Source organism: Odocoileus virginianus, chromosome 29 (genome assembly GCF_023699985.2).
Source record: "Odocoileus virginianus isolate 20LAN1187 ecotype Illinois chromosome 29, Ovbor_1.2, whole genome shotgun sequence".
Lineage (NCBI taxonomy): Eukaryota > Metazoa > Chordata > Mammalia > Artiodactyla > Cervidae > Odocoileus > Odocoileus virginianus.
This window is the reverse complement of record NC_069702.1, coordinates 24,191,505-24,213,058: the sequence shown is the minus strand read 5'-3', so window position 1 is coordinate 24,213,058 and position 21,554 is coordinate 24,191,505. Positions and strand designations below refer to the sequence as shown.

General features: G+C 42.4%; 1 protein-coding gene and 1 long non-coding RNA gene across 9 annotated transcripts in view; one reads left to right on the top strand and one right to left on the bottom strand.

Moving 5' to 3' along the window:
• Positions 1–962: 962 nt before the first annotated feature.
• Positions 963–21,124, bottom strand: LOC139032039 (uncharacterized). The gene is made up of 2 exons (XR_011484586.1): positions 19,270–21,124; positions 963–7,539 (listed from the first exon to the last, which is right to left on the bottom strand). It is a non-coding gene; the product is annotated as an uncharacterized lncRNA (long non-coding RNA).
• Positions 21,125–21,263: 139 nt separating this feature from the next.
• The window catches only part of SEPTIN11 (septin 11), a 94,264-nt gene continuing 93,973 nt past the window's right edge, over positions 21,264–21,554 (top strand). For all 8 annotated transcript variants that reach the window (XR_011484585.1, XM_020894686.2, XM_020894685.2 and 5 more), the window contains exon 1: positions 21,264–21,382. Coding sequence is in view for 7 of the 8 variants with exons in the window: in XM_020894686.2 (XP_020750345.1) it covers positions 21,356–21,382 (27 nt within the window). In the remaining variant the exon portion in view is untranslated. The remainder of the gene's footprint in view (positions 21,383–21,554) is intronic.

Here is a 21,554-nt window from a genome sequence, read left to right as displayed (position 1 = left end):
GCATACAGCATTTTATAAGAATGATTCTCAAGGTATGGTATGTAGGTCCTCTTGACAGACTATAAATTTGACAAATGCACAATCTTCATTCATTATATGTGAGGGATGTGTTATTCCACAGATTTTCATTTTCACATACAACTAACGGCTGCTTAGTAATCTACTAAATGACTTATTAAAATTTGATATTTATAAACTGCAATTGCCACATATTGAAAGAGTGCTAAAGATTCTAATTTAGCATTCGACTCAAAAGTCTGGCAGTCACAAAAATGCTTGGCAAATGCACACTTGCAGATAGTTGGATTCCCCCCAAATTCAAAAGGCCTATTTCTTATCATGCATGGTCACTGTTATATTGAGGTAGCTGAGGTTCTGATTATAGTTTCTCCTGCTTATTAATTATATATTGCTGTTATTTGTGTTTTTTCATCATCAGTGTATTCTGGGAATCATTCATTTGTTGGTTTCTCAGTGAGATAGTTTCAGACATGGGCTCTGGAGGTCGTGTCTTCCATGTAAAATGTATGATGAACTCGGGCAAGGTTTAATTTTTCTGAGCCTCAGTTTTTCCATCTCAAAATGTGGCTTGTAGGTTGAAGTGCTTATCTCATTGGTTTGACATGAGGAGACATTAAGTTAATGCTGTAAAGTGTTTTCACAGAATGATACTTGGTACACAGAGAAAGTGCCTGGCATGTAGAACACAGTTATATTAGATAAGCTTTGGTTCAGCTAAGAATGACAGAAAACAGTGACTTATTAAGATAGAAGTATATTTCTTCCCATATAACCACACTCAGCCCAGAGTGTGTATGACAATCTCTGATCATCCGTTTCTTCCCATCTTGTTCCATAGTTTCTTAAAATGGGATTTCCAATCCATAGTCTGTTGGTTGTTCCAGTACCAGCCATCATATCTGCATCCCAGCTTGCAGGAAGGAAGAGTGGCAAAGAGAGGGCATAATTCTTTTCTGTCAGGGCTCTTCTTGTCTGCCACACACATCACTTCCATTTCCATGTCACTGACCAGAACTTGATCACATGGCCACATCTAGTTACAAAGGCAGGCTGGCAAATTAAATTTTATTTTGAGTAGGCATGGTCCCAACTAACAAAACGATGAGTTTGTTATTACAGAACTGAGGTGATCAACTGGAACATTATTGGCCTTTGGGCAGGACAACTCTTTATTGAGTGAGGCTATTTTGTATGTTTCAGGGGATTTATGCTTCCAGGCCCTGATGCCACTGAAATGTCAGAGGCATCTTCCCAGGCATTGTATCAACCCAATGCTCCCACACAGTAACAGTTCCCCTTACAGGATAGCACTATTCTTATATCTTAGGTTTCTGTGCAGGCATTAAAAAAAAAAAAAGTATCTATTTATTTTTTTGTGCTGGGTCTCAATTGCAGCATGTGTGATATAGTTCCCTGACCAGGGATTGAATGTGGGCCCCCTGCATTGGGAGCAGAGAGTCTTAGTCACTGGACCACCAGGGAAGTCCTTGTCCTGGCCTTCTATATAGCAGTATATCCCTTTCCAGGGAAACACTCCTTCCCATGGCCATAAGCTGGATAACCATACTTTTTACATGACCCTTTTCTAACAACAGAGATGAGAAAACAGGTCAGCATCTGGCCCAGGCCAGGCCAAATAAAATCTCTTCCCAGGTTTTAAAAAATTGGACCTAGGGCAAGAGTTTTAATTTCTTCATGGGTGGAGGGAGATACAAGATCTAGTGTCCTTCATGCACCACTGGTGGGAATGTAAAATGGTGCTCCTGTTACAATCTTGTATCTCTTCAAAAGACTGAATATAGAAATACCATATGACACAGCAACTCTATTCCTGGGTATATATCCAAGAGAAATAAAAACACATTTCACATAAAAGCTTGTATGTGAAAGTTCATAGCAGCATTATTCACAGTAGTCAAAAAGTAGAAACAGCCCATGTCCATCAACTGATCAATGGATAAATAAAATGTGGTATATCTATACAATGGAATATTATTTGGCAATAAAAAGGAATAGATTACTGATAATGTGCTACAACATGGATGAAAGTTGAGAGTACTGTGCTAAGTGAAAGAAGCCAATCACAGCCATGTACTGTATGTTTCCATTTATATGTCATGGGCAGTATGGGCAAATCCATAGAGACAGAAAGTAGATTACTGGTGGTTGGGGGGAGCGGAGAATGAGGAGTGACTGCTAATGGTATGGGGAGATTGAGTCCAACCACATGACCAATGATTTAATCAATAATGCCTCTGTAATAAAACCTTGACAGAAACTCTAAGGAGATTCAGAGAGTTTCCTGATTGGTGAGTATATCAATGTACCAGGAGCCTGGCACAAGCTCCCCAGGCTTCCTTCATTCCAGACCTTGCCTTATGTGTCTCTTCCATTTGGCTATTTCTGAGTTGTATCCTTTATAATAAAATATGAATTCTAAGTATAGTGCTTTCCTAAGTTATGAAACTTAAGTTAAGCTATGAGTCATTTGATCCAATTGTCAAACTTGCAGAGGGGTCATAGAAGCACCCAAATTAGTAGTTGAGCTGGCTTATAAGTGCAGATGACCCCCTGAATTTATAGCTAGAGTCTGAAGTGGGGGCAGTCTTTGGGGACTGAGCCCTTAATCTGTGGTGTCTGTGTAGTGTCAGATTTGAATGCAATTGTTGAACATGCATTTGGTGTTGAAGATTTGCTGGATAGCTCTGGGGAAGGGAGCATTTGTTGAACGGGACATTCATTATCTATGAAGTCTGAGAACACTGCAGAACAGTACTTAGTACAGAATCTTGACAACAGATAGAAAGTAGCAACTGTGTTACTTTGAGGCACTTCTCAAAGTGAGAGATAAAACTGTTAACATTTTTAGAGTTGAATTGTACTTTCCAATACAAATGTTTACTAAGTGTACTTTTCAAAAGATACTTTCTCTTCTTACCAACCTTTTCACAGAAAATGAAGCTCGTCTATCCAAAATGACTTAGGGATATGGCTGTCTGAAGGTGAAAAGATGAAATGAGAGGCTCTCTTTTAGCCATATGATTATGTATTATGTATTTCCATCAGGGGAAAAATCTCCCTGGATCTTGAAACAAAGATGCTGCTGCTCTCCAAATATGTATAAATGTAACATTTATATTTCTTTAAATATTTTTACTACATTAATTCTTTAGAAAAAAGAATCCTCTCCTGTTGGGTCTTCTTTTTTTGTTCCCTCTTCTCCTACATAGGAAGAAGGACATTCCTGGAAATTCATATATATGATGGTAGAAATACTCAAGACTATACAGGGACATCCCCGGTGGTGCTAGTGGTAAAGAACCTACCTGCCATAGAGATAAGAGATATGACATAAGAGAGATGACAGAAGAGATATGGGTTCAATTCCTGGGTCGGGAAGATCCCCTGGAGGAGGAAATGGCAACCCATTCCAATATTCTTGCCTGGAGAATCCCATGGACAGAAGAGCCTGGCAGGCTACAGTCCATGGGGTCACAAAGAGTCGGACACGAGTGAAGTGACTGAGCGCACATGCATACAGGGACAGGAAAAAGTCCACTATGAAAAAATTATATCACTCCAATAAGATAAGAATGAAGGATGTTACATCCTGCTCTTTGTGGCACTGGGTCAGGGAAAAGGAGGAGGAAGCCTCAAAACAATTCATGTTGCAGAGCATATACTAAATACTTATAAAATGAATAAAAATAATATGAGGATTTTTAAAACCTGCAAAAATAATAAAGAAAATAACTAGTCAGTGTGTGTGGATTCCTTATGGGGAATCGTGTTGTGTGACTTCGCGTTAAATCAGAATCCCCACATATGGCATTGATTTTCAAGCTAAAATTTTAATAAAAGATTTGTTTTCCCCTAGATACAAGCAATGTGTCTAATTTTAGTGTAATTTTAGATAAGAATTACTGTGCTTCCTTTTAAAAAAAAATAGTTAATTTTTGGCTGCACTGGGTCTTCAGTGCTGCCTGCAGGCTTTCTCTCGTTGTGGTGAGCAGGGGCTACTCTCCGGTTGCAGTATGCAGGCCTCTCTTTGTGGTGGCTTTTTGTTGTGGAGCATGAACTCCAGGGCACATGGGCCCAGCAGTTGTGGCACACGGGCTTCAATGCTCCGTGGCATGCAATCTTCCCAGACCAGGGATTGAACTCGTGTCCCCTGCGTTGCCAAGTAGACTCTTAACCACTGGACCACCAGGGAAATCCCACTGTGTTTCTTTCATTTAGTTCATCGAATGATAAAGATGGTCTAATGACATTTTTTCCCCCCATTTTAAATGATGGCCATTACAGTCTTATGATGGGTCTTTATAGATTGCTTTTGCACTAGAGAAAACATCTTGGATTACTTTCCTCGTATTTTAAAACTACAGAAGTCCCTGTTCATAGCACCTGAGGAAATGGTGAATGTGCATAAAATTATGCAGGCGATTTTTAGTTTGCTAAATGAATAACACTTTAGTTCATACAAAGTGGCACCGAGAGACTATAGCAAGTTCATTTATTTTTAATTGCTAATTTAATTTCAGCCATAACACTTTTATTTGGGAAATGACTTCCTAGGAGAAAGTATGAGGCAGCAAGAAGAGGAATAATCAAATGTGGAATAATTTTTAAGATTTCATTAGACACAGGGCTCTTGATACTACTTGAAAGAAAAGAGGCCATTCAGTAATTTTAACTCTCAAATGTGTATTAGATTTGAAACAAAAGTAGATATGTATCTTTTAATTTTCTTAATGAGTTAAATATATTTACAGAGCAGGGCTGTGCACTGTTGTGGAAGGAGGAGTGTATGGCAGTCTGGAGTTGATCCTACTCTGAAACCATCCAGCTCTATAATCTCAGACTTAGAGGCTAATAAGCCTTCCTGACTCCTGAGTTCTCATCCTGGGCTATGGACTCAAAAATGTCTAATGTATTTCTTAGCTCCAAATTTCTGGGATTAATCCAAAATCTCCAGAGTGTACCTACAACATTAAGGTGATTTAGCAAGAGCAACAAGTATGGGGTTGTAATCGACCTGAATGGATCCCCAGTTCTGCCGCTCACTTGAAATGTAACTTTGGGCAGGTAACCTTCCTGAATTCCAGTTTATTTAACTTTAAAACCAGGTTAGGGACTTCCCTGGCAGTCCAGTGGTTAAGACTCCACCTTTCAATGCAGGGGATGGGAATTCGATCCCTGGTCAGGTAACTAAGGTCTCACATGCCGAGGGAAGTAGCCAAAAACTTAAAAACAAAAACATAACATGAAACCAGGCTAGCAGCTCTACAGCAGATACTGCTGAGGCCATGCTCCAGAGCCTTTCAGCTCACTGCAGCTGGAGGGGCAATGCTCACACCAGTCAGCTGCCCACTTCTGCCTGCCTCTATTTCCTTCCCTGCCCCTGGGCTTCCTCTGGAGCACGGGGTCTTGCAACGCCCAGAAGCACCAGGGGTATTTCTACACCACTCCTGAAATGTAGAGGGAGTCATTTCGAAGCACTGAAGGCAGAGGGAGGTGGCTAAAGATGAGGGGTTTTCCCAAGTTCCTGCAAAATTCATCAGCATCACCACTTGGAATATATCCTAAGGAAATAACTAAAGGAGTAGTGAAAGATCTATGTGCTAGATTATTGACCACAGGCTTATTTATAAAAGTGAAATATAGGTATAATCTAGATATCAATGGGTAGTTGTGCTCATCAAAAATGTAATGAAGGCTTGTATGCATTAATATGGAAAGCTGTTCTGATATACTTTTAAGTGAAAAGGTGACTATAAAACAAAATACCCCTTTTGTTTTTACAAATATATATTTATCTATATAAAATGGCAACCCACTCCAGTATTCTTGCCTGGAGAATTCCATGGACAGAGGAGCCTGGCAGGCTTCAGTTCATGGGATCGCAAGAGTCGGACACGGCTTAGCACTATATTTATCTATATATGTAAATATTTGTAGAAAAAAATCTAGAAGTGAATATACAGAAATACTGACAATGGCTATCTGAATGGTAGGATTGTGAGTGATCCTTGTTTTTGTATTTTTCAGAAATTTCCAAGTTTTTGCAGAGGTCATAGTACCTCTGCAATCAGAAATAATCAAGGGACTATTATAAAAGTAATGTTCTTGAATCTTCAACAATATAAAGATGTCAAGTAGAAAAAAAAGGATAAAGTACTATTTTTAGCATCACCTTTTTTATATAAAGACATTCACTGTTTTAATGCAACTAGAGATTATCATACTAAGTGAAGTAAGTCAGAAAGAGAAAGACAAATACATGATATCACTTATATGTGGAATCTAAAATATGGCACAGTGAACCTATTTGCAAAACAGAAACAGACTCTTAGACATAGAGAATAGACTTGCTGTTGCCAAGGGGAGGGGGAGGGAGAGGGATGTACTGGGAGTTTGGTGTTGGTAGACACAAACTATTTCATATAGAAGGATAAGCAACAAGGTCCTAGTGTATAGCATAAGGAACTATATTCCATATCCTGTGATAAACCATAATGGAAAGGGTACAAAAAAAGAATGTCTGTATGTATATCACTGAGTCGCTTTCAATCAGTCAGTTCAGTCACTCAGTCGTGTCTGACTCTTTGCAACCCCATGGACTGTAGCACTCCAGGCTTCCCTGTCCATCACCAATTCCTGGAGCTTACTCAAACTCATGTACATTGAATGGGTGATGCCATCCAACCCCTCTCATCCTCTGTCGTCCCCTTCTCCTGCCTTCAATCTTTCCCAGCATCAGGGTCTTTTCCAATGAGTCAGTTCTTTGCATTAGATGGCCAGAGTACTGGAGTTTCAGCTTTAGTATCAGTCCTTTCAATGAATATTCAGGACTGATTTCCTTTAGGGTGGACTGGTTGGATCTCCTAGCAGTCCAAGGGACTCTCAAGAGTCTTCTCCAACAACAGAGTTCAAAAGCATCAATTCTTTGGTGCTCAGCTTTCTTTATAGTCCAGCTCTCACATCCATATGTGACAACTGGAAAAATCAGAGCTTTGACTAGACGGATCTTTGTTGGCAAGCGATGAGTTGCTCTGCTATACAGCAAAGACTGGCATAACATTGCAAATCAACTATACTTCAATTTTTTAAAAAATTCACTGTTTTAGGAGAAAACATAACAGCGTAGTAATGTGCTTTTCTCTGAGAGGTTAGATTATTCAAGATTCTTATAAATAAATTGTATGTATACACATATGTAATTTATCTAAACAAAAATTAAAAGTAAAAAAAAAAAGTTTTCAATCGAAACACAAATATAAACTTTGTCATTGCATAGAACCAGAGGATTGATTACACATTTAAATTCAGTCACATTCTGGTTAATCTATTTTATCTGATAGGGAAGGCTGATGATAATAAGGATCAGAGAAAAACAGAGGTGATCAGACTCAGTTTTGGATTAACCCTAAAAAGAATTGATGGACTTAGCTTCTTTTTCTTCCTCAATCCTCTCCGTGAGGGTCAGTCTAATTCTTGTCCAATCACTCTTCCAGTTCCCTTAATAATGATAGCAATTATTAATACAATTTGCTACTGAAACTAGAATATCAATTGGGCATGCATAATAGCCATGCCAAAACTTTGTAATAAGGGTGTTAATCCTTTTACTTTTAAAAGTTACTTTATTGGATGTACTACATGTAAGTAACTGTTCACTTAAGGTCTATCATATGTATATCCTTATAAGAAAACTGAAAAGTTACAAAATAATTAAACACTAATTTAACAGTGACAAAGCAATGTGAAGTTGTTCTGGGATAGTATGTCAGGGGCAGGATGACATAGAAACCAGTGCTTGGAAAAAAAAAAAAAAAGAAACCAGTGCTTGGGCTTGAAAGTCAGCCTGCATTGGCTTCCCATCAGTGTCTACCAAATTCTTATGAAATGTGTGACTTTGACATATCTATAGACCCTACAAGCATCAGTTTTCTCATCAGTGAAATGGAGACAATTACAGCTACATCAACCACCAAGATAGTCCCTACAATTCTTGCCTCTAGGTAACCCCTGTGTGGTCACCTCCTATATTGAATAGAGATAACTTGATAACAAATGGGATGTTGCAGAGTGTGTGTGTGACTTACCTAACTGTCTACCTCATAACTTCCACTTGGTTCATTTTTCTGTTTTGGATACTTATTTGGGGAAAGTCAGCTACCATGTTACAAGGATATTCAATCAGCCCTATGGTGACATCTACATGGGAAAGAACTGCATCATTTCACCAACAACCAGTGCCAACTTGCCAGGTATCTGAGTGAGCTGCCTTGGGAGCAGCCTTTTTGCCCTTGCCAAGGCTTCAGATGACTGCAGCCCCAACCAACACCAATATGACTGTAATGTCATGAGAGACCCTGAGGCAGAACCACCCAGATATGCTGCTTCTGACTTCCTGACCTGCAGAGACTGTGAGATAATCAGTGTTTATTGTTTTAAGTCACTACATTTTAGGTAATTTTTTATGCAGCAATAGCTAACCAATACTCTATGTCATGATATATTAGTATCTTTTTGTTTCTTTTACTTTCTGCTTCACCATCAGACCATTGACAGGGCAGGGTCTGGGACCAGCATCTTCGGAAAGGAAAAGGGATGCTGTGAGCTATAGATACATGTGCCAATTTGTATATTAGCGGGGATAGGGCATTCCTGGGTTTCCCCTGTAGCTCAGCTGGTAAAGAATCTGCCTGCAATGCGGGAGACCTGGATTCGGGTTGGGAAGATCCTCTGGAGAAGGGAGCGGCTACCCATTCCAGTATTCTGGCCTGGAGAATTCCATGGACTGTATGGTCCATAGGGTCAAAGAGTCAGACACAACTGAGTGACTTTCAATTTCACTTTTTCAGGGCACTCCTGCTGGGAAGATTTGGTTTTCTCTGTCAGTAGAAACCATGGAATAGCAGCTAGAGGGAATGACAGACACTAGAAAATTAAAAAAAAAAAAAAATAGACAGCATGAATGTGTACTGATCTGGTCTTTTGCCATCAATTCTCTGTTATCTAGGGGTAGAAATGATGAAAATAGCCAGCAACTGGGGAAAGCCTAAGGGAAAGTTGATTAATGGCCAAGCTTATTCGGGGCATTGGCATGGGAGTCTGATGAGCCTAGTAATGTGTGTAACTTATGTGTAATTTCTTCTTCGTGAACACTGTGTTTAGTGATTTATTCTGTAAAATTGCCAATATTTGACCATCTTGACCTACAAAAATGTCAGTTTCATATAGTCCAACCTGTATTAACTCTGTGAAGTGTAAATCCATATCTTCCTTGTAGAGGAGTTGGGATGGTTGACCTCACTGAGGAGAAAGAAGCAAATCTCTTAAGGAGATTTTAAGATTAAAGGGCACTCGAATACTCTTTATTTCTCAATGCCTGGAACACAGTAAAGTCTTACAATCTTTTAAAATAGATGTGCATGCACATGATTTAAAAAGGAAAAGATAGAAAGTATATAGAAGGGAAACAGTCTCCATCTCCATCAATTGTTTTCAGCTACGTGTAGCAGAAACTTGACACTTGACCAAAACTGGCTTAAATGACAGGGAAATGTATTAGTTCATTTATCAAAGAAATGTGAGATAGGCTTCAAGAGTTAGTTGAGTTAGCAGCTTAACAGTATCATCAAGGACCAGATTTTTCCTGTCTACTTTGCTCTCTAGTTCATGGGCTTCAGCCTGAGGCTGATTTCTTGCATAGTTGTAAAATGGAAACAGTTGGCTTCATTCTCCCTTGTTTGTGTCCAGCAGAAGAGAAAAGCTGATGAAAAGTGAAAGCGATTGTCACTCAGTCATGTCCAGCTCTTTGCAACCCATGGACTGTAGCCTGCCAGGCTCCTCTGTCTGTGGAATTCTCCAGGTTAGAATACTAGATTAGGTTGCCATTGCCTTCTCCAGGGGATCTTCCTGACCCAGGAATCAAACCCTGGTCTCCTGCATTAGCAGGCAGATCCTTGGCTGTCTGAACCACCAGGGAAGCATCATGTTAATCTCTCCTAAGAGTGAAAAAGCATAATTCCAGAAGCTTGCAGCAATACTATCCTCTCATTTCACCAGACAAAATTGGGTCACATATAACAGGTTACTGTCAAGAAAATGGAACCATATTTATATCAAGCAGAGATATCCCTGGAGAAAAAGTCAGTTTTCCAAATGCATTTGGGTAAATTGTATATGATTGAGGCACCCACAATGTTTATTAACTTGGCCCACACCTGCCCCATATGCCCTTTCACAGAAGCAAACACTATTAGCAATTTCCTGTGCATCCTTCCTTCTGAAGACATGCACATTTGCATTAGGAGCCTTTCTTTTTCTATCCTCCTTTTAACAGAAATGTCTTATAGTGAATAACTTCTTCTTCCCATAGTACATGACTGATAAACATTTAATTAACAGATGGTAAGACTATTTTGTAAGTCAGATGATTTTAATCGTAATTATCTACTTTGCTTATTTGCCTTTTGTACTCTACTAGCATTAAAGTCTTTTTTGTTTGTTTGTTTGTTTTGTTTTAAGTTTTGTTCAATTCTGTTAGGCTAAAGGGGAACAATATGGCTCAGTGGGTAAAGAATCTGCTTGCAATGCAGGAAACACAGGAGATGCAGGTTCAATCCCTGGGTCAGCAAGGTTCCCTGGAGAAGGAAATAGCAACCCACTCTAGTGTTCTTGCCTGAAAAATCTCAAGGACAGAGGAGCCTGGCAGGCTACAAAGGGTTGCAAAGAGTTGGACATGGCTGAGCAACTAAGCACACACGGAAAAAAACAAACAGAAATCCACGCAAAGGGGTACGGAGGAGGGGTTTTGTCTGGATAGGGATCAGAGTATTAAAAGGGATCAGCAAAAAAAAAAAATAAAATAAAAAAATAAAAGGGATCAGCAGACCTTGGGTGTGATATGATAGTGGCAGCAGGAAGGAAGGGAATCTCAAGGGTCAAGTGAAATAATGTAACAAAACAACAATAGTGAGGCATGTTGAGTGCATGTATGGAGGTGATCCAAGTTGTGATAAACATACCCTCAGTAACCACCACGTTAGGTTTGCCCAACTGTCTCTTCATATCTGAAGATGCTCCTTCAAATGCTAAACCTTATGTTTCTTAGTGTTTCAGTAATGCTGGTGATTCTCTTAGACTTGGTAAGTAAAATTCCAAAGAGCTGCATGAAGAATGATGTGAGTGTTAAGGTGGAGATGGAGTCTCTGCCACTTCCTAATGTCACAATGATAAATGTACATTAGGCAATTTTCTTAAAGTCTCTGTGCTTCATTATCTTCAGCTGTGAAATAGAGCAGTTATCAGAGGGCTGTTGTGATGACTTGGGCTTCTCCCATGGCTCAGCGGGTAAAGAATGTGTCTGCAATGCAGGAGACACAGGCGATGCAGGTTCAATCCCTGGGTGGGGAAGATCCCCTGGAGGAGGAAAAGGACAACCCACTCAAGTGTTCTTGCCTGAAAAACTCCATGCACAGAGGAACCTGGCAGGCTATAGGGCAAGGTGTCACAAAGAGCGAGACATGACTGAGTGACTAAGCACGTTGTGATGACTAAATGAAATATGCATGCAAAATACCTTGCCTGATGCCTAACAGAGTAGATATTCAATAAATCTAAACAGGCATTTGATGGTATGTAATTACTTCTAGAGAAAGAGACCTACTCTTATAGTTTTTGATGTAACAATAGCTACCTTGGTACAGTAACCTTAAAAATAAATTTTATTATGTATAATTGATAGACAATAATACATGTCCATTTTCAGTACAGAGATCAGTAAACTGACAAATTAATTCACTCATGTAATCACCACCACAGCCACAATAAAGAACACTTTGGGGACGTCCCTGGTGGTTTAGTGGTTAAGAATCCACCTGCCATGCAGGGGACATGGGTTTGATCCCGGCTCAGGGAGATCTCACATGCCACGGAGCAACTAAGCCTGTGGGCTACAACTATTGAGCCCACGCTCTCGAACAAGAGAAGCTGCGATGAGAAGTCCTCCCACTGCAGTGAAGAGTAGCCCCCTCTAGCTGCAACTCTTGCAATGAAGACCCAGCGCAGCCAAAAATAAATAAATTAATTTTAAAAAAAGATCCAGGATGGGGAACACATGTAAATCCATGGCTGATTCATGTCAATGTATGGCAAAAACCACTGCAATATTGTAAAGTAATTAGCCTCCAACTAATAAAAATAAATGAAAAAATAAAAAAATAAAAAAAGATCCATCAGTTTGGCTCTAAGAAAAGAATTAAAACATATTTTATCACCTCAAAAATTCCTTTTGTACCCTTTCAAGTTAATCCACCCTACCTGAGACTCCAGGCCACCACTATTTTGTTTTCTGTAAGTATGGTTTGGGTTTTTAGAATTTTATATAAACGGAATCATATTGTATGCACTTTTCTGTGTCTGGTTCGTTTCATTCAGCATACTGCTTTTGAGACCTATCCACATTTTGCATTATCTGTGGATTATTTTCTTGTTGCTGGGCTGTGCTAAGTCACTTCAGTTGTGTCTGACTCTTTGGGACCCAATGGACTGTAGCCTGCCAGGCTCCTCTGTTCGTGGGATTCTCCAGGCAAGAATACTGGAGCGGGTTGCCGTGCCCTCTTCCAGGGGATCTTCTTGACCCAGGGATCAAACCCATGTCTCCTGCAGTTCCCGCATTATAGGTGGATTCTTTACTGCTGAGCCACTGGAGAAGCCCCTATTTCATTGCTGAGTAATATCCAATTGTACAGATAGCCCACAATTTATTTACCGATTAAACTGCTGAGGGACTCTTGGATTGTTTCCATTTCAGGGCTACTATGAATAAAGCTGCTGTGAATATTCTTTTTGTGGGTACAAGTTCTGTCTCTCTTGTAAATACCTCTGAATGAAATTGTTGAATCATATGACTTATTATTTAATGTTTATAAGAAATTGCCAAGTTGTTTCCCAAAGTAGTTGGATATTTTACATTCTCATTAACAATACATCAGAGTTCGTTACTCCACATCCTCCCTAACAATTGGTATTGCCAATTTTTCCTAACTTTCACCATTCAAGGAGGTGGAATATAATTGTGGTTTAGTTTGGATTTCCCTAAAGACTAGTGATGTTCAGTATCATTTCATGGGCATTTGGCCAAACATATTTTATGATGTCATGTGGCTGAACTACACTGCCTCCATTCCGTAAACTGCAGTCAACTGCATCTTAGGAGTACAGTGCTACCCTCTCCCCTTCCCACATGACTGAACTTTAGCCTATTCATAAGCAATGCCCTCAAGCCAGATAAATTAACAAAAGGAAATGAAAGCAATCCAATAGATATTGATAGATGAGGAATCAGGATATTGATGATGATTGAAATAGGTAGAGAAAATTTTACTTCATTCAAAAGGAAGGAGTTGACAAGAAGGGAGATGACAGTGCAGAGGAATCCCATGGGCTAGAGAGTTATTCAGCTGGTAGAAATTGATGATGGTAGAATGATGGATAGCAAACAGGTTGAGACAAAAGGTGAAAATGTAGAAGTGATATTGCTGCTCGAATATACAGGTATGTATGTATGAATCTGTTCTAATCCAGTGTCAATATCTAATGGTTAAAAGGACTTCAACTATGTAAATTTTTTAGGCTCACAAAAAAGGAATAATAAGTGATATTACAATATATGACTACAGGGAGAAAGGAATTATCTGAGAATTAGAGATGCCAGAACTATGGGAACTGACCCAGCTCTGGGGCTGACTGCCAAAGAGAGTGGCCAGCAGGCCAAGTCATCATACTCCAGGGAGCAGATCATTTCACAGGATGCTCCTTAATAAGATCAGATTTTAAAAGGGAGCATGTATTAACCAGTAGCACAAGCCTACAAGGATTGATACTTGCAGACTTAATTTTGCTTTTAAAAAGAAAATCAAGAATTTTTCAAAAATTGTTTTTTGCTTTTAAGTAATACTTGTCATAAGAGGATGAAAAGGAAGAATAAAGTCACCTGTTGATGCTGATGATATAATGCTATCAGATGACACAGAATAGTAAAAGCTACCCAAGTTTAATTCTGTTTCCTCTCTCAAAGAGAATAATTTTTAAATGAAAAATGTAGTATTAACGTGATTAAAAGGTTACTGAAATCCAATGTGGTAAGTGAGCAACCAATTGCTTTAAGTGAGTTAAACTTTCCAGGCCTCAATGAATTATCTATGAAAGACTTTGCATAAGTGATTGTAGATTAGTGTCAGTCAGCTTTGGAAAACCGGAGAAAAATAAGAAATGCCAAGGACTGAAGAAGGGCAAATATTGTCCTGATTTTCAAATAGTAAAAAGGCAACAGGAGCAGGGCAGAGTTTGAGTTACTGGTAAATTTAACATTGCCTAGAATGAATGTTTAACCAATTGTTTTAACAACAGGGAAAGAAATTGAGCTTACGAATAACAATATCAATTTTTTTCTTGTTTCCTTATATATCTACCAAAGTCTCCATGGGGAAAAAACATTACAGCAGATGTTTCAAATAAAAAATAAATAAAGAAGAACCTCTTAAATAAAAGGTAGAACTGTAAACACTTCCTCGTCTAGTATAATCACCAAATCAGCAGCATCAGCATCACCTGGGAGGCTGACAGACCCAAAGAGTATCAGGTCCCACACCAGACCTACTGATTTTAGAATCTGCATTTTAACAGGATCTCCAAGTGATTCATATGTACTAAAATTTGAGAAGCACTGAAGTCAAACAAATAAGGGATGGCAAGGCACCCAAAGAGTAATAAAATTAAGAAATCATTATCACCCTTAGGACTGAAGGAAAACAAAGGGAGGAAATATGTGAGACTGGAACTGGTCAATCTATTTTTAAAAAATGTTGAATTGCGTACTTTAAATGAGTAAATTGTACGATATGTGCATGTACAGATGTGAGAGTTGGACCATAAAAAAGCCTGAGCGTTGTGGTGCTGGAGAAGACTCTTGAGAGTCCCTTGGACAGCAAGATCAAATCGGTCAATCCTAAAGGAAATCAACTCTGAATATTCATTGGAAGGACTGATGCTGAAGCTGAAGCTCCAATACTTTGGCCACCTGATGGGAAGAACTGACTCATTGGAAAAGATCCTGATGCTGGGAAAGATTGAAGGCGGGAGGAGAAGGGGACAACAGAAGATGAGATGGTTGGATGGCATTACCGACTCGATGGACATGAGTTTGAACAAACTCTGGGAGATGGTGGAAGACAGAGGAGCCTGGCGTGCTGCAGTCCATGTGGTCACAGAGAGTCAGACATGACTTAGCAACTGAACAATAACAAGCTGGCATGTGAATTGTATTTTGATAAAACTGTTGGGGAAAAAAACAAAAAAATACATGTAAAACCTGTATTCTGAAATCAAAATATTTAAAAAAGCAAGCAGGGGGAATAAATATCATGTTCATGGATTGAAAGATTCTATAGTATTAAGATGTTAATTCTCCTAAGTGATTCTATAGATTTAATGCAATCTGAAATAAATCCCATGATTTTTTGGTATGACTTTACAAAATTATAAAATGTATATAAAGAGGCAAACAATTTAGATTAGCCAAAGTGATTTTGAAAGAGAATAAAGTTGGAGAGTTCATATTTCCTCATTTCAAGACTTATTAGAAAGCTACAGAAACCAAGGCAGCGTGGTGTTGGCAGAAGGATAGATACATTGACCAATACACAGAATAGAAATTAGTCTAGACAAGCATACATATGATGAGTCAATTTTTGACTAAGGTACAAAGGCAATTCAGTGGAGAAAGGATAATCTTTCCAATTTGTGAAGCTGGAAAAATTGCATATGTGAGAAAATAAACTATCATCCATATCTCACACCGTATACAAAAATTAACTCAAAACTGTGCATAGACTTAAATGTAAAGACGAAAACTACAGACTTCTAGAAAAAAACAAAGATTGGACAGATTTTTTAAACACCAAGAGCATAATCCACAAAAGAAAAAAAACCAGTTATACTCATCAAATAAAATTTTCTGCTCTATTAAGAAAATGAAATGACAAACCTTAGAAATATGTGTAAAACATACAGCAAGCATAAGAATAAAAAAATAAAGTAACACAGTTTAATAAAAACAGCAAAAAACCCCCACATAACCAAAGAAGGTATGAAAGCGAAAGTGTTAGTCACTCAGTCCTTGTCTGACTCTTTGCGACCCCATGGGCTGGAACCCACCAGGCTCCTCCATCCACGGAATTCTCCAGGCAAGAATACTGGAGTGGGTTGCCCTGCCCTTCTCCAGGGGATCTTCCCAACCCAGGGATTAAACCATGGCCTCCCACATTGTCGGCAGTTTCTTTACTGTCCAAGAAGGTACATGCATGGCAAATGAGCAAATGGAAAGACTGTCAACACCATCATTCACCGGGGAAATGCAAATAAAAGGAACATTGAGGTACCACTGAAAAATGACTAGAATGACTAAAAATTAAAACACTGAATATACTTACTGCTGATACAGAACACAACAACTGGAACCTTACATTTTAAAACATTTTGATCATTTCAAAAAGAAATCCCATACCCCTTAGTTATTACTTAGTTATGACTTCTCTACCACCTCAGTCCTGAGTAACTGTTAATTTACGTCTGTCTGTATTTGTGGTGGTGGTCAGCCCCTCAGTCGTGTCCGACTCATTGTGACCCCATGGACTGCAGCACGCCAGGCTTCCCTGTCCTTCACTATCTCCCGGAGTTTGCTCAAACTCATGTCCACTGAGTTGATGATGCCATCCAACTGTCACCCCTTCTCCTCCTGCCCTCAATCATTCCCAGCATCAGGAAATCTTTTCTAAATCCTTAGCATGGCAATAACGGTCTTTTGTAACCCCTAGCCTCATCTCTATTCCAATGCAATTCAACATTTATTGAATGTATCAGACTTTATGTCTGCGGGCTTCCCAGGTAGTGCTAGCGGTCAAGAATCTGCCTGCCAATGCAGGAGATGTAAGGGACGCGGTTTGATCCCTGGGTCAGGAAGATACCGTGGAGAAGGAATAGTCTCATCTCTATTCCAATACAGCTCAATGTTTACTGAATATATCAGACTTCATGTAACACAAATAAGCACTCTTGCCTTGAGACACTCATACTCCAGTAAAAGATGTGTATTAGTATGATCATCTTTCAATTAATAACGTCTTATAATAATAGCTAGGGTGACCATAAGTCCTGGTTTTTGCCTATTGTCCTAGTGTAGTTACTAATGGTACCAATGCTGTTTTTCAGTCTCAAAAATTTCTAGAAAGGTTTGAACAATAATAGCAAGAATACTGGAGTGAATTGCCATCCCTCCTCCAGGTTATCCTGGGTTACCCTAGAAAAACCTAGTCACTGTGAGCTTCAGAAGGAGCCAGCTTGCAGTCATCCCATAGCAAGGGAGCCTAGGGCAATAAGTAACCAGACTCCTCTGCTGTATTGCTGTTGCTCCCCATTGCCCAAACTCAGCTAACTGAACCTAAGGGAAAGAAAGCCCTTTACGTTCCGGCTCTCTTGGGGGCAGGAACATGGATATCCTGTATCAGGACTCACTGTTACTGCCTTATTTTGCAATAGGAAAAAAATGAGATGAAGAAAGGCTAACATGCTCAATGTGACAAAGCTGGTAAGTGATAATATGGAGTGTGGTGTGCTCCCCACTCTACCAGGCTCCCTCCTACGTACTAGCAAATGCCAAAGTACCTGTCCTTGCCACAGCATCATTCCCCCTAAGCCACTGAATCTTTGCTCATTCTCATCCCTTGTTTGGAATGTCTTCCTCGCCCTCTCCCCTCCACCTCTTTGGTGAAGCCTTTCCTGTTCTGACAGGCAGAGTGAATGGCTCCTTCTGTGCTTTGAAATCCCATAATTCGTATATCTTTTCTAAGATTTGGCCTATTTATTAGAGTTCTTCAACATCTGTCTCTCAGCAGACTGTGTACTGGTTAAGAGTCAGAGAGGCATCCTATTAAAAAATAGTTTTTTAGTTGCTAGCACAGTGCTGGGAATGAATTAAAAAGGTAATCTAAGCCCTTAGCAACTCTACTAGGGAGGAACGATCACTAAACAGGTTTTAAAGATGAGAAAATTAAAGCACTGAAATGTTAAGTAATTTGCCCAAGGTCACACAGCTCTGTCAAGCAGTAAGGCCAGGATTTTGAATCTAGGTAGTCAGGTTGTAGTTGTTGTTATGCTTGATTGCCAGTCATGTCTGACTCTTTGCAACTGCATGGACTATAGCCCACCAGGCTCCTCTGTCCATGGAATTCTCCAGGCAGGAATACTGGAGCGGGTTGCCATTCCCTTCTCCAGGAGATCTTCTCAACCCAGGGATCAAACCTGGGTCTCCTGCATTGCAGGCAGATTCTTTACCATCTGAGCCACCAGGGAAGCCCAGTCTGATTGTAGAATGATACATAAATAACTTCATAATAAGAAATGAAATTCTGAAACAGCATTCCTTGGTTGAAAGGACTTAAGTTGTACATTTATTAAATATATTTATGCCTACCTGCCAAAAAAACAAGGAGGGGGCAGTTTAAGGCACTGCCCTCATCAGTGAAAAAATTCAGGCAGAAACTGGGTTAACTGATGATTTTATCCTGAAAGAGTTTCCTCAAACAGATGAAACTTTGGAATAAATGACTTTGAGCTTTAGTGAGGAGCATAAAATAACCTACTAACAAAGTCAGGGAGTTCACATAATCAGTTGTTTTCAGTATAGGTGAAAGAACGTGAAGTCCCTCAGTCGTGTCCGACTCTTTGTGACCCCATGGACTAGCCTACCAGGCTCCTAGGTCCAGGGATTTTCCAGGCAAGAATACTGGAGTGGGTTGCTATTTCCTTCTCCAGGGGATCTTCCCAACCCAGGGAGCAAACCTGGGTCTTCCGCATTGTAGCAGACGCCTTACCATCTGAGCTACCTTTGGCCCCTTTCAATATAAGCAAACAAAATAAGTCAATAAAATTAAAAACAATTAATAAAACCCTGCAGTCTGGTTTGGTCAATATAACACAAAATGGAGAGCTGGTTTGCAGCTGCCCTTATGGGGTTGACAGCTCCTGGAGCATCTTTTCATCGGGTTCACCTGAGACCTCTGGTCCAGGGCAGTGTTGCTCTTAAAACCTTCCTCCAGGAGAAGGAACCGAATGTCCATATACCACAGAAAGTGTGGATCAAGTATTTCTTCCCCCTCCCTTTGCACAGCACCCATGTACCTGGTAATCCTAGCTCAGTACATAGGGTGCCTCAAGTCTGCTTGACATAAAGCGGTGGTCTTGTCTTCCAAAGATCTGAAGCCTAGGGGAAGACACAGGTCAGAACTGAAGAGGTTAGTGCTCTGAGGGTCTGGGCTACAGACTGAGGAGCTGCTTATCTTTCTTTCACCGAGTGTGTGTTCAGTCCTGTCCAACTCTCTGCAACCCCACCTTCGCTCGCCAGCCAGGCTCCTCTGTCCATGGGATTTTCCAGCAAGAATACTGGAGGGGATTGCTATTTCTCCCTCCAAGGGATCTTCTCCACCCCGGGATGGAACAGGGGCTCCTGAATTGGCAGGTGGTTTCTTCATCACTTGAACCACCTGGGAAGTCCTTTCACTGAGAGCTCTTTCATCGCATTCTCATTCCCGGCTGTCCCATCGGCACCCTGCGGGTGGACTTCACCCTGGGTTGCCTCTAGCCCCTCGACCCCTCCCGGGGCAACCCAGCGTCTGTCTCGCAGCAGCGGGACGCCCACTCAACACTTGGGCAAAGGTGGCGCAGCGAGTTTGAATCCTGCACCCTTGGGGGCAGAGACAGCTGGAGCGGCAGACCCAAGGTCGCGAGAAACCCTGGTAGTTGAAGTCTCAGCTCAGACTCTGAGGCGCCCCAGTCTGAAGAGGCGGTTTGTCTTTTCACCTAATTCAATAGGCCCAGGATTTCCCCAAGGGCGCAATCCCGTGGGCTGATCACAGACAGCCCTTCATCGCCTCACCACACCTTCCCCGCGCTGGGATCCAGCGGTTTCCCTCTGCCCGACCGGTCGCTATCCTCGATCACCGAGTCGTCAGGCCGCCCCCGCGCGACCCTACATCTACAGCACTCCAAACACACCTCGCCGCCCAGCCCTGGCCGAGGCGCCGCGCCACCCCGCGTGCAGCGGGACTCGGTCTTTCTTCCCGAAGCACAGACACGCAGCAATGCCCCAACACCTCCCGGAAAAACCCTTCCCCACCGCAAAGCAGTCTCCAGTCCCACGCGCTCAGAGTCGCACCCGCTCCAGGGTCACCCGCCTGGCGCCGCCGCCGCCCTGCGCGCCCGCCTCCGGGTCGTGGGGTCGGGTCTCCAGCGATCAAAAAAGGCCGGCCGCGCTGTCACTTGTGTCCAGCTCTCCGGTTACACCCGGGGGAGGCCTCGGCCCCCACGCTCTAGGGCAGTCAGCAGCTGCTTTCGTTCTCCGGCTGGAGAGTCCTTTTCTTTCTCTCTGGCAGGCGGTGGTTAGCGGTGCACGCTGCAACTCCTCCGGCCTCTTCCTCTCCGGTGGGGTCGCCTACCCGGCCGCACGCGACAGTGACAGCTTCCAGCTGCCTGCCTTAGAGTCTCTCCCTTAGGAGAGAAGAATTGTGGAGGGGCAACTCTCCCCTCGCGGGGGTCTGCCCAGCCCCACCTCGGTCGCCCGCCGCTCTCCCTAGTGACCCGCTCCCCTTTCAAGCCGATTCCTCCGAGGGGAGCGTGCTTGCCCGGGGCTAACTCTCGGCGAGATGCTGTCCGCGTGGACCTGTCTCGCCCCAGGGCCCCGTCTCCCTCTCCGCAGCCCCTCCAGCTACCAGCTTGGGGAAGCGCGTGGCGGGACCCAGGGCTGGGACCTCTGCGCCCAGGCTTTTACTCGGACTCCAGCACGTGGTGGAACGGGGGGTGGCGGCCAGCGCACAGGCTTGGGGGGCGCTCCCGGTGGCACCGGAGCGGGTCCTTTCGGAGCCGATCGCTCCTTTCGGGCAGGGCGAGCCGGGCGGCCAGGGGCTGGCTGACCCGGGCTGGAGACCCGCCCACCATCCTCCCTCCCACCGCCTCAGCCAGGGCGCGCCTGCTCACACCCCTTCCTGGGGAAGCAAATGGTCCCTTCCAGGCGGGTGGCCATGTTGCTCTAATAAAGCGGGAGGGGCGGCGGCGTGGGGGCAGCAGATGCTGCTGGTGGCGCGCGGGATTCGGGCGCTAGCAGAGCGCAGCCGCGAGGGAGGCGCGGGGGTGGCGAGCCGGAGCCCGAGCAGCAGCCGCTAGTGTTGGCGGAGAGCACCCGGGCGCAGCCAGAGCCGCCGCCGCCGCCGCGATGGCCGTGGCCGTGGGGAGACCATCTGTGAGTGGGGCCTCGCTTTCCTCGTCCGCCTCTCCTCCGGCGCTGGTGGGGGTGGGAGTTGCCGCTGGGCGGGAGGGTATCGGCGGGGACCCCGGGGGCCGGGGCGGGGGCGCGGGACGGCTGCGGCGGTGGCTCTGGGTGTGTGCATGAATTTGGGCGCGCGTCTGGGGCG